At 43.0% G+C, this 13,846-nt stretch overlaps 1 protein-coding gene across 3 annotated transcripts in view; it reads left to right on the top strand.

Moving 5' to 3' along the window:
* cacul1 (CDK2 associated cullin domain 1) overlaps nt 1-13,619 on the top strand; it is a 130,720-nt gene extending 117,101 nt beyond the window's left edge. For 2 of the 3 annotated variants that reach the window (XM_068052993.1, XM_068052990.1), the window contains 2 exons: nt 3,100-3,143; nt 6,862-13,619. In XM_068052993.1, coding sequence (XP_067909094.1) covers nt 3,100-3,143; nt 6,862-6,908 — 91 coding nt within the window. In that variant the 3' untranslated portion in view covers nt 6,909-13,619. Of the gene's footprint in view, nt 1-3,099; nt 3,144-4,030; nt 4,456-6,861 lie in introns of those variants that run through there. The other variant, XM_068052991.1, reaches the window with a different exon arrangement.
* The last annotated feature ends 227 nt before the right edge of the window (nt 13,620-13,846 follow it).

Genomic DNA, 13,846 nt, shown 5'->3' with positions numbered 1-13,846 from the left:
ATTGAGGGACCATCTGTGCCACAGAGCCAAGTGCTGGAGGCTGCCCCAGCAATGATGCAGGTGCAGTAACCTCTGGAGAAGCCCCACGAGCACCTGCACAACAAGGAAGGCCGCCACATGCATCTCGGCTGCAAGCCAAGGTGAGTGAGCAGGCTGCCTCCACCTCCTCTGAGGCCACAAGGGGAACACATCGAAGGAGTGGCTAAGCATGGAGGCCAGCACACTGCATGGAGCACTAAGTGGGGTGTCTTCCTACTGTCTCTGTGAAGTGATTTTCTCTCTGCACACTTTGTAAATGATGACATATTAAGGCACACATCTGGGACTCCATTTATTGCTGCTGTGACAGGAAAAGTGGCATGAGTTGGAGCAAGGTATAACTGGATCTTACATGGTGAGGACTAAGCCTCTGGGCAGATGTGCTTCCTTTATTGGCAGTAAGTGATTAGAAGTTCCAGGTTGTATCTTCCATCCATCTGCTCGCACAGGTCTATCAGACTCCCTTTCATACCATGCACCTCAACCTGGGTCAGAGGGACTGGATTGAAACTTTCCTGAATCAGGAGATCCCTGACATTCATGGCATCCTCACGAGCTGTTTGCACCCTGAGACTTGCCCAACCACCTCTTTGTGCAGCAGAGGCTCTTCTCTGTTCTGTGCCATCTCCCTCTGTCTCCTCTCTCACCTCCTGCTGTCTTCTTCAAGGTCCACACCTCTCTATTGGGCCATGTTATGGAGAATGCAGACCACTATAATGTCAGAGATCCTTGCAGGAGTTTATTGCAGGGGCCACCCAACCAATCCAGGCATCAAAATTGAATCTTCAGAAGCCCGATGGCTTACTCAGTGGTGGTCCTAGTGAAAAAGTGGCATCTGTGCCTCTGACTGACTGGTGCTCCCGCAGAGGGATGAGTAGCCATCTCTTCAAGAGATATCCCTTGCCCCCTAGACTCCATCCACACACTGCGGGGTTTGGAGTGAAGATCTGAGGCAGCCTGGACTGGCGGAGGAGGGGTCATGGCAGCCACCAGGAAAGCGAACGCACACATGGAGGTAACTCTTGTTATGGTCACAGACCAGCTGAATGTTGAGGGAGTGGAAGCCCTTCCTATTGATGAATCTGGGTGGTTACTGAGTGCTTTGTTGGCCGCATGGGTGTATTCTGATGCCCTACACCTTTGGGAAATCTAGTGATGGCAACGAAACCTAATGCTCTTTGTCCCTGCTGCATCTGTCATGACTTGAATGTACCGTCCAGCTCTGGCAAAGAGGGCATCAGTGACCTGTGAGATGCAGTTATGTGCTCCTGTTTGTGTGATGCCACTAAGGTTCCCAACAAAACCTTGGGAAGGAGCCAGAGCAAAGAGGTTCAAGGCCACAGTGACTGACGGCTACTGGCAGGGCATGGTGATCAATGCTGAGAGATGCGAGGTCTTCGGCAACGAGATCTTAAATGTCAGTCTAATGTGGCACTGGGCCTTGGTCAGTTTCAGGTAGCTTCTCCTTCATCAGTAGATCCTGTGTTGAGGGAATGACCTCCATTGCCTTTCTGCGCCTCTTTCCTCTCCTGTGTTCTCCTGCCACTTGGGGTTCGGCCCTTCCTGCAGAGGGTGTTGTCCCTCATCACCACTGGGCCCAAACTCTGACGGTCGTGCCCCCATTACCAGCTGCCGAAAATCCAGCCCATGGTATCATGATGAAGGATAAGATTTGTAAGTTTCAGAAAAATGGACGGTTTTGTGAAATATGTTCCCCAAAGTACTTGTAAAGATTCCAGAATCCCATGTAATAAAATCATAACTTGACTTCTTTGATCAAATTTGACTCATTTGACATAAACTGATAACCTTTATTATAAAGGCATAGAATTGTGGATTATAATTTGAAAACATCTGTTGAACGTGCTGAAATCGCATGTAACACCTGTTATTTGACACATTTACCCTTCATAAATCAGTGTCTGTGATCATAATTCTTCCTACTCAAAAAAAGATTACATTATACATCATCCACTTTGCTAGTTATGATGTATGGATTCAACCCACTAAACCAAAGGCTCGAATTTTAAGGTGGGCGGGAGGCTGGGTTGGCCCGTCCACCGGCTGAAAAGTCGGTGGCGAGCCCACCTCCGCCAGGCCTGGGGATCCAGACCGAATTTTACGCTCCCCAGGCCCTTAATTGGTCTTGGGCAGGACTTCCACCTCATTGAGGCAGGATGTCCCGCGTAATGGAGCTGCAAGCCAATCAGCGGGTTGGCAGCTCATAGTCCCAGCAGTGCCACCGGGAGCGGTGGCCACGACTGGGACTACACCCAGCTTAAGGATGAATATGAAGGACAGCTCTAGAACTCGGGTAAGTGTCCCTGGCGAGGCCCTAAAAATCAGTTGGGCCCCGGCGAGGCAAGGGGGGTGGTCGCTTGGGCAGGTGGCATGTAGTGCATTGGGGGGCGGCCCTCTATGGGGCACAGGCTGCCTGATTAGGAGGGGCATCCCCCCCACCCCTCTTCCAGCTCGCGAGGAGGCCGCCTAGTTTCATCAGGCGGGCTTTCTGAGGCCTCAGCCGCCCACCTGCCAAGCGTAAAGTACCCATGGCAGTGGGCGGAGGCCCTTAAGTGGCAGTTAATAGGTCTGGGGAAGGTGGGCTGTTTCTTGCTGCCGCCGCCCTGTGTAAATTGGCAGTGGAGGCGGGAGTGGGTCGGGAAGGGCCCCTCTCCCAACCTCCCAGACCATTTTACCCCACCAGCCCGTTCTTTTGGCGGCTGGGTGGTGCGTAAAATTACGGCCAAAATGTTTGAGATGTCTGAAGCCACCTCCCCACCTGAGTGCCTGAGGAGCATCTGAAGTGATAGGCAGGGTTAATAACTAAATATCACACCAGACAGCTTGTGAACAAGTGATCTGGAAAAAATCCTAGTTCATAACTTATGTCATTGTCTTTTCCCCAAAAAGATAAATAACTATTTTTCCACAAAGCTGCGACTGCAGTAATATATAAAGATGCAATTTTTTGGTTACTGTAGTATTTTTATTTCTATTAACAAAATAGCTTGCACTGTTCTGGTCTCTTGACTTCTGTTTTCCACCTTCTCATTTAATTAGAGGGGACCAGTCACGGAAAAGAGCTGGAGAGGAACTAATGTTTAGTAAGTGACTTTAATCTTGAATATGTTTTTTCAACATTTGTTTTAGTGATATTGCAAAATTTGCTAATTGAATGCAAGACATGGGGGGAGGGGGGGGTGAATTTTATGCTCTCCCCTGCATTGGGTTTGGAGGCGGGGGGTGCATATAGTCGGGCGGGATGTTGGTGGGGACCCCACCACCTTCCCGCCTCCACCCATAATAAGTCCAGGTTGGGAAGGCCTGTGAATGGCTTTCCCGCTTTTCCACCAATTTTGAGGCCCTTAAGTGAGCAGTTAAGGGCCTCGTCCCACCCCCACCAGAATTAGCCCCAGCGGCGGGTGGCCTGAGGCCGCATGGGGAGCATGCCAACCAAACCCGTGCAGGTTGCTTGTCGGCTCCGGCGGGGTTGAGGTGGGGTCTCGTTAAAAGGCACTTAGTGCTTGAACACAGGACCGGCATCGGGAAGGGGATGCTGGCTGAGAGCCAACCCCCTGCCCTTGCTGTGAGCCCCTCTAGACCTCCCCTCCTCCCGTCTGCATGACCCCCACCCAGCGAAACCCGTCCTGCCCTGACTGACCTGTGGCCTGGTTCCAGGGCCTCTATTGAGTGCGCTACCAGCAGCAGCTTCCACCTCCGCGGTGATGCTGCTCAGTTAAAGAGGTGCCGGCCTGTGCTTGGCTGGCAGCTCTCAGCAGGTGGGAGTTCTGCCGCCGGGGTCCTTGATCCGGGCAAGGTCCGCAGCTGTCCACTTAAGTGCCTAATTCGCACTTGAAGTGGCGGGCCTTCCCCAGAGGAGGCGACACAGTGCTCTCGCTGGCACTTTTGCCGGTGGTCGAAAACCCTGTTGCCTGGATAAAATCCCAGCCGTAGCGTCCAGGATTTCTGTCATGTTGTATTGGTTTTTCAGCATAATCCGACCAAACCAGCGCAGAAGATTGAGGAATTTCAACTGCATGTTCTGTTCAACCTGTTGGACTAGTTTAAGTACACATCATGCTAGAAGACGGCCCCACTTACAAAACAAGCCACGCCCCGATCGAGTTAATCGTCGTGACAAGTTTCTGCTAATTGCACCTGTTTGCTCGCCATCGAAGACTTTTAAAATGCTTTTTTTTAAATGTGGAACAAGACTAATAGGGATGTTTTAAAAAGCGTTAAACTTTTTGTTAATTTACTGAGAAACTGACTACTGTACGCCAATGAAACCAGTAAATGCTCTGTATAGTTTTTTATTTAAATCAGGTTGTTCGCAGGTGGTGAACTAGACACTGATTAAAAATGTTTAATTTTTGTGATGAACCCATTTTCAACTGTACTAATAAAACTGCATCACGTTACCAGTTTTTGATGTATCAAAGAATGTTTTTTAAAGCCTAATTTTCCTTAAATACATTCTGGAATACTTCTCGGTGGCACTGGTCCAGGATTTTGGACTGGATTTTCATCTGTGGCCCCCGATCCTGCAATCAAGAAGAAAAGCAGGCTGGGCATCCCCCATGGTGGCGCCAGTACCCAGAGGACGATTTTTAACTAGGGAGGCACTTAGGTGGTTGCCTCTGAGAGTCCTGTCCAATTAAAGACAGTGGGCAGGCCCCTGAAGCTGAAGAACCACTAGGCCTTCCAATGCTGAGTGATCGGTAGCCTCGCCGTCAGAAGTTGGACCATAGAGTGGCTACAGCACAGAAGGAGGCCATTCGGCCTGTCATGTCTGTGGCAGCTCTCTGCAAGGGCAGCTCATTTAATCCCACTCCACTGCCTTCTCCCCATAGCCCTGCAGTTTTTCTCTCTTTTGAAAGCCACAGTTGAATCTGTCTCCACCACACTTTCAGGCAGTGCATTCCAGATCCTAACCACTGACTGCGTAAAAATGTTTTTCCTTAGGTTGCCGTTGCTTTTTTTGCCAATCACCTTAAATCTGTGTCCTCTGGTTCATGGTCCTTCCACCAACGGGAATAGAGACAGCGCCACACGATGGAGGCACACTCTGAAGAGTCATTGAGTTATACAGCACAGAAACAGGCCCTTCGGGCCATCATGTCTGTGCCAGCCATCAAGCACCTAACTATTCTAATCCCATTTTTCCAGCACTTGGCCTGTAGCCTTGTATGCTATGGCGTTTCCAGTGCTCATCCAAATACTTCTTAAATGTTGTGAGGGTTTCTGCCTCTATCAGCCCTTCAGGCAGTGCGTTCCAGATTGCAACCACCCTCTAGGTGGAAATCTTTTCCTCAAATCCCCTCTAAACCTCCTGCCCCTTACCTTAAATCTATGCCCCTGGTTATTGACCCCTCCACTAAGGGAAAAAGTTTCTTCCTATCTAACCTATCAATGTCCCTCATAATTTTGTATACCTCAATTTTGTTCCTCCTCATCCTTCTCTGATCTAAGGAAAACAACCCTAGCCTATCCAGTCTCTCTTCATAGCTGAAATGCTGCAGCCCAGGCGACATCCTGGTGAATCTCCTCTGCACCCTCTCTATGGTGTGGTGACCAGAACTGTACACAGTACTCCAGCTGTGACCTAGCTAGCTTTTTATACAGCTCCATCATAACCTCCCTGCTCTTATATTCCATTGCCTCGGCTAATAAAGGCAAGTATCCCATATGCCTTCCTAACCACCTTATCTACCTTTGCTGCTGCCTTTAGTGATCTATGGACAAATACACCAAGATCCCTCTGACCCGCTGTACTTCCTAGGGTCCTACCATCCATTGTATAATTCCTTGCCTTGTTAATCCTCCAAAATGCATCACCTCACACACTTCTCAGGATTAAATTCCATTTTCCACTGCTCCGCTCATCTTACCAACCCATCTATATCGTCCTGTAATCTAAGACTTTCCTCCTCACTATTTACGACACCACCAATTTTCATGTCATCTAAAAATCTTACTGATCATACCTCCTATATTCACGTCTAAATCATTAATGTACACTACAAACAGCGGTACACCACTTGTCACAGGCTTCCACTCGCAAAGACAACCCTCGCCCATTTTTTTTCATACTGCTCCTGGCCTCTAGAAAAAAATTTTAAACTCAAGTTTCTACTCATTTGCATATCACGAAGCAAACTTTTACAAATTTTTGAAAGTAAAGAGGCCACAGCTGCCAGGCCATCATCGTGGAGGCTATGGCGCATGTGGTGGGGGCGTTTCCTAGCCAGATGGAGCGCTGCCCCAACCCCCCACCCACCCCCTCTCTGCCGCCGGGCGGTTGCCTACATCCCTCGGCTGTGCCTTGGCTTCGCAGTAGCCTGCATTCTGACTGGGATTCTGGTCAGTGTGCCGAGTAACCTTTAATAGGCTGTTGAATTGGCAGTTGTGGTTGGGTAGCTATCACCCCACCCCCCACACCCCAATACTGCTCTTATGAAAATTGACCAAAGGCGGGGCCATGACACAAGGTCTTCACATGGCTGGTAGCGGGAAAATGTGAGTCAGCCCACCTGCAGACTCGGCTGCGCAGCCAAATGCAAATTCATCCCTTTATGTTTGGTGATATGCGAATGAGTAGAAACCTGAGTTTAAAATTTTTTTCTGGAAACCAGAATAATTTGGGGCACATCACCAATTGCTCCCAAAGCAGAAACTCCTGGCTAGTAACTTTATTTGTGGCTTAATTTAGGTTCCTCTGGAAAAATTGTGTAGCTTAATTAAATATTGTAAATGTTTCCCATTCCTTTTATAATCGTGTTAATCCAACTATACTTCTTCCTCCTCCCTTTTGTGTTTTAGATGGGTCGTCATCGTCATCATGTGCAAATGCAAGAGGATTCAGATAATGAAAAAGTGATGACCTGTTTTCTGTTGCCTTGGAAGAAGGACTGAACTGAAAGGCGCATAAACCATACAGGAGTAATGCAGTGGAGAGGCATCTGCTGAAGCTCAGGCCTGTTTTAACTCTTGCCCTCCCCCCTTGAAAAGAAGAACTTGTCATCTTTTAAGTTTTGTTTCTGATGATCATGCTGCTAATAGACTTGGGAATACTCTTTCCGATGGCTCATACTATGGCATCCTGCCTGGACCGGTTATATAGTGTGAATGTACATACTGAGTGAGCTTCAGCATCCGGGCGATGGTTTCTGAATGGAATTTAACTTTTTTTTTTGCAAGCAGCACAGTTTCCAGCAATCATCTTCCATGCTTGCCATTTTCATGACTTTTTATCATCTACCGTATAAAAATGCTCCCTATTTTAATGTGTCATTCAGGGTATTTTTTTCATCGATCTTGGTTTAATCCTAAACATTTGCTCTGGACAAGCAGGGATTAGAATTCTTGAATATTTACAGTATTTTCCACACTAGACCCCATCCTCGCCAAATTGTGTGTTTTTAAACAGTCGCACGACTCTTCTGTTAGAATCTCAACTAAATGGAGTCTATTTGCACTTCATTTAATTTAATGATTTCACAATAGTGAGAAATCATGCACATCCAAATGTAGCCTACGCTGACCTGGAGATAGTTTGTTTAAAAAATAAGAGTTCACTGTTGGTAAAGAATTAACCAAAACAGTATGCACAAAAGTAATCATAATTAAACTTATCACCCAGTAGACATACATGAAACCCTAACTGCATTATTTTCATTGAATGTATTTCCTATTGAATACAGTATAACTCAAAAGTTTATGTACACTGTGCTAAATAATTAGCATCCCACTATACCAATTATAGAGCATTTTATCAGTTTTAGTACACTGTGACATAATTTTCCATTGTACATATTTTGACTGCTAGAAAACTGTGCCATTTTGTTCTGTTATTCCCGTTGCCTATTGTCTTGAATCTGGTTAATTGAGCGGCAGTCAGAATGTAAATTTTTTTTTCATACAGTTGGTCAGCTGTTTTAAATCTCAGCAGTTTGTGCATCATTGCATGCGCTGCGATTGTTTTCAAAATCACCCGCTGCTTCACTGAAGTGCAGTAATTTCAGGATATGGAAGCTGAGGACAAAAGCACAAGAGGGAATCTGTCCTGATAATTTCACATTCAATAGCATAATATTACTCTTGCTTCATGGGTAACTTTCTACGTTGGTTCAGTATGATTGTAAAAACCTTAGAAAAATTGTATGAGAGAACAAATAATGATTGTAATTTTTGGGTTAAAATTGAACAGCTCTTGCCCAACTGGCTATAGCAGTTATTTCAATTGTGCAATAAAACCCAAAATTGGACTTATTAACACACTTTTGCTCACTTGTTTAACTATTATAGTAATAGCTTACCTTTTTATTCCTTAACTGCAGCCTGTTTGCATATTATTACCTACTGAATCTTTAGGGCATAAGAGTGCAATAGATTGTTACCCATGAGTGAAATTTTAATGGTAAGGCGTTTTCTTATGCAACCTTGAAAATCAGTGATAATTGATGGTACTGGTAGAGTGTAGACCCATGTGAAATTAATTTAACATATGAGTGTTATAGCCTATAATTTCTCATGCTTAAAAAGTGCTGAAATATGACTCCTCAGCAGCTAATCTAATAATGCTTTGAGTCTTCTGCTCACAGCCACTTTTGTAAGCCACAGAAGACATGTTTAACATTGTAGATGAATGAGTCTTTAATGTGAAACGTAATGATCTATTTCCCAGCACTTGCCCCTCATGTTGAGCATAATAAAAATAGGGAGCTCTCATTTGATTCAGTAATAAAAATCAAGACATAACTTTTCAAGCTGGTTTGAAGTGGCCTTGTGGCCGTAGAAGACCAGTGGCAGAGCTTTACTTCAGTTCCAGACCCCCCTTAAATAGCTAACATTGCTTTCAGCTGTTTTCACTTATTTCTGTTAGTTGCTTACAGAAATGTATTTCATTTCCATACGCTGGTATGAAGGAGATTGGTTAAAGAAGTTCCCTTTAGTGTAATGCATTACATGGCAACTGAGCTGAGGTCCTGAATGGCACTTTCTGTTTTTTGAAACAGAGTGGCGATTTTGGAGCAGCACTGGACTCACAGCTGGTCTTTCAAGGCCACTTTGGTGTATGACAGAATTTATAGCACCGAAAAGGCCATTTGGCCCAACTGGACTGTGCCAGTGTTAATGCTCCACACAAACATCCTTCTGCCCTACTTCAATCAACTCCATCAACATAACCTTCTTTTCCTTTCTATCTCATGTAATTAACTAGCTTCCCCTTAGAAACATCTATGTGACTCACCTCAGATACTCCATGTGGTAGCACATTCCACCTTCTAACCACTCTCTGGTTAAAGAAATTTCTCCTGAATTCTTTATTGGATTTATTAGTGACTATCTTATATTTATGCCGATGAATTTTGGACTTCTTTTAGTGGGGACTTATCCTTTCTGTCCTGTGACTGAACAGGTAATTAATTTATACATTTAAAATCAAAGGTGGAAAGACTGGTCTTGATGGCACTTGTTTTATATTTCCCCCAGCACGTTGGTGGACAGTGTAACCAATTTAAATATCCATCTAACAGCATCTAATGTCACATCATGTATACCACCAATTTAAAACAAACCTTTACCTGCATTTGCTCCCAGTGGTTATGACCATCTATACTAACACCACCATGTAAACTGAAAAATAAAACTTTTCCCAAAGTATTTTGGGTAAACTTTTTCCAGGAAAGTCTTCTGACATACAAGTATACATTCCAGATATAAATCGTAGTGCTTCATATAAAAATGGAAAATAATGAGAACACAAAGCTTTCTTTCTGACTGAGCTGATTTTCAATTGGAGATAATTAATCTTAATTTTGTAAAGCTGATGCCAGTCTTTAATATTTATGAAATTTGGGTGGGGTAGGGGAAAGATTTCCACAGTGTGTTATTGGTACTGAAATTATAAATGGGTGTTTAAAGAATGCATTGATGATTTGGCCACATTTAGCAGAAACCAATTTGTCTAAATGAATTAAAATTATGAAATCTTCTAGTTGTTCCAGATGTAGTGATAGAGTCATAAAAAGCTGTTAAAATGCATAGTTTGTGCAAAGCAGTTATTTTTTAAGAAAGTATAATTAAAAGATGAGAGAATTTGACTATTTAATATACAGTTTTTATGCATTAAAGCATAAGGGCAACAAACAGGCAAGGTGATTTGCAGCATATGGTGATGGCTTTCAGGTTAGATTGCATACACATATTTTAACGGTCTAAAATAAAAAGTGTTAGTTTCTTTAGGTAGTAACCTATGCAGCCTCAGCTAACGTTTCACCATAGCCCCCTCAGGGATGACTCCAGGCTGCAAACAAAACATTTAATACACTAAGCACTTCTCTGTATTTAATTCCTGGCACAACTTGGCCATCATTTCATCTCTACAGGAGTTTTTCATTTATTTGACAGCCACCAGTAACTCGCATGGAAAGATTGTGACCTCTTAGAAGACAAAGACACAGTGGCAGAGTTTGCTGAAAAGTGTCGCCATTTTTTAAAATTAAAAAACTATAGCAATTCTAAAAGCTATTACCTTAAAAGTATAATAATAAAAATTTTCATCTTAAAGATGTCAATGTAAGAAGGCCTTTGTTTAGGATGAGTTGTCATGTCCAAAAACTCATTTGATTGGTATTGCTACTTATTGAAGTACTGGCGGCCCACCATCTGGGATGGAGAACAGAGGTTCAGTTCTTTCAGACAGACACAAGAGCAGGCACTAAGCAAAAGCTTGGGTGATGGCAGGAGAGAATTGATAGTCTCCTAGTGATCGCTGCTGAGTGACACTGGCAGTTGCTTACAGCCAAGTCACCTACCTCAGTTCCTTAGCTGCAAGAGGCACAACTCTCAACCCTCACGTTGGGCAAAAAAAGGAACAGGGTAAATATCCTTAAATGATTCTTTCTGACATATCAGTTGAAGCTTGAATTAACAGTGCACTTTTTAAATTAATATTTAAAGCCCCAAATTTATATCTTAAGGTTTACTTTTTGTCAAAGTGGGGTTGCTCCCTTCTTGATGCAAGTTGTTGTGCCAAAGGTTTTTATAGGTACAGTTTATAATGCAAGGAACCTGGCAGGGATTTAAGCCATGACATCTATGGAACTGTCTGTTGACTCTATTCTGAGCAATTTAAATTTCAAGATTCAGGAAATGAAAATTTTCAAACAATTTCTGTTCAAATAAAGACAGGAAAAGAACAGCTTGTGTGTTGTGCTTGTTCTGTTACCAATGTCGCAACATGAGTCTCAATGCTCCCCACCCACCAGTAGCCAAGTATTCTCCCAGAAGAGGCAAAAAAAAAATTTAAAACCCTAATCCAATTCAGGAAGAAAATAATCCGTGGAATTGCCTTTCTGACCCCAAAGGCGATCAAAACAAGTTCCATGAGGTGACAGTGTTCACAAGGGTAAACCATCAATGTTTGCAGTGAATACTGCACAGGCCAACAACTTATTCTAAATGTCTATGATCCTGTTTGTAAATAAAGACCTTCTGCAATCTAATCTAGTTCTATGCTAGACTTGGTCACATTTCTGGCGTGTAGCTTCTTTTTAAATAAGACTGTTTTCCTGGATTTCGAAAGAGAGATCTGTCAAACTTAGGAGGGAAGTATTTTCAGTGTAATATATATTTCCATAAACGCTGTTACAAAATGAGACTGAACATATCTCTTCCCCAAAATGCTTTATATATTGGATTTTATAATGATTGGACTTTTGCTCAGATTTCTGAGGAAAGACCTCTGTGTAATACACCCGTGCTTCTACATTCGATAATCAGAAGTCTGTTTCTGTAGACAGCTGGGCTATAATGGGAGACCCAGAATACCAGCTCTTGGGAATGGTTCCCCATGTTTACCTTAATCCAAGTGGTTAGCCTTAACCCAATTCTACTTGATGGGTATATGTCACCACTGGTTCCTGTAATATCTGATCATTTATATTTTGGGGTTCTGCACATCTGCAATAGGTTGCACTCCTGTAATTGTAAAAGTGGCTTGAGAGATCTCGACTGGTTTCTCATTCAGAAGAAACCCAACTTGCATGGCATGACCTCCAGCTAGTTGCTACTGCAGAGAACTAGGATTAAACTCGTTCCTATTCCCAACTGATTCTGAGACCATTGCGAGGATCTTGATCCTTGATCTCCACAAGAGGCTTCTCCAATGGCTCTCTGTGCAAATATATTATCTGGTACAGACCTGAAGGTACTGGGCTCAATTTCTGGTCTGTGCTCATCTAACTAATCTAGACCAGGACATGAAAAAAAAAATTAGCAAGGATTCCCACTCCTGATTTGCCATCTAGTCACTTGTGTTAAAGTGGGCATTGGATGAAGGCACCGCAGGACCTGGCTCTGATACACTTCAGATCGAAATATTTTGCTGATTCTCTCTCTCGACTCACACATGAAGAATGGTCACATGATGAACACCAGAGGACCACTGATAGTTATAGTTCCTTACCTGAGTGAGGAATGAACTTCAGGATTGGAGGCAGTGTGGGGGTGGCGGGAACACTAGCCTTCCTAAAACGCCTGGGCAGAGAGAGACAAACCAGGCAAGCATTTTAGTAAGTCTCTTGCTGTATCAAAACTTGATGAGGCCAATTGAAATTTCTTCACAGCTAGAAGTTACATTTAGTAATCTTTTCTAATATATGTTTATGGAGAGAATATTTTACACTGAAATTGCTTACCTATGTTCATTTGAAGATATACTTTACTGTGCAGATGAAATGATTAAATGATAGTATTTCAATATTACATGCAAACTGTTCCTAACCAGGATATGTTCCTTAATATGGCACTTTAAATAAATTGGTACCATCTTTGTGTTTCAGTCTAAAGACCCCTTCACACCCTCTCCCCTCAGCTTTCCATGGTTATTAGACCATAAGGGATCATTAACATGACTAGGAGATTACAGCATAGGAGGTGAGTATCATTATCTCTTATGCTGTAAATTGCAATGAGGTGGTATTCTTTTGTCCTGGCATAACTAAGGTGTCATTCAAAATTAAAAGTTAGACCTCTGCAGCACATTTTTTTTCCAAAGTGCTCAAGCCTTTAGAAAAATACCCAAGTAGTTTCTGTGAAAATCCGAGTTTGAGTACTGTAGTAGGATTGTTTAGTGTGTCTTCAAATAAAAATGCTGCTGTGCTAATGTGGTCCTGTTGATGTATTTTTAAATATGCTTGGAGAAAAGAACTAATGCAAATAAAGAAGAATGTTGTTTGGGTTTAATTGGTTTCAAAATTCAGCCTGTAGAAACCAACAAAGGTGATTCACTTTATATAAAAAAGAAAATTCAAATGAAAGCAAGGTGAAATGTTGCATAAGATGATCAAGAAATTAAATTCATGTTTGCACTAAAACAAAGTCATACTATTTGGTAAAGTCACTTATTTTAGTAAAGGAGAATTGATTAATTTGGTATTGGATGTCTGAATTGTGATCTGCAGTACCTTGGGTGTGTGCCGCTCTTTCAATAAAATTATCCAGTTTGCTGCAAATTTGCCAGGATTTATTTTTGTAACAATGAAGATGTACATAAATAATGGCATTTATTTCTATTTCAGAATGTCTCAATTATTTGGTGAGTCAATAAAGGTTTAGGTTTTATTTTTGTTTTTGTTCGTCTAAAATTGTGGCCTGTGTGTGGATGTGGTTTTCATTTCCTCTTGCGTTAAGTGGCTTTTTCTAGCATTCAACTCCTACCCCTATCTGAACTCTGGTTTGGTCAAAACCTCTCATGACTCAATTTACTAATTCTGTGATAATTCACACTCTTGCTTTATAG

This window comes from Heterodontus francisci, chromosome 20 (genome assembly GCF_036365525.1).
Source record: "Heterodontus francisci isolate sHetFra1 chromosome 20, sHetFra1.hap1, whole genome shotgun sequence".
Classification (NCBI taxonomy): domain Eukaryota; kingdom Metazoa; phylum Chordata; class Chondrichthyes; order Heterodontiformes; family Heterodontidae; genus Heterodontus; species Heterodontus francisci.
The sequence above is the reverse complement of the archived record's forward strand: the minus strand, read 5'-3'. Positions and strand labels throughout refer to the sequence as shown.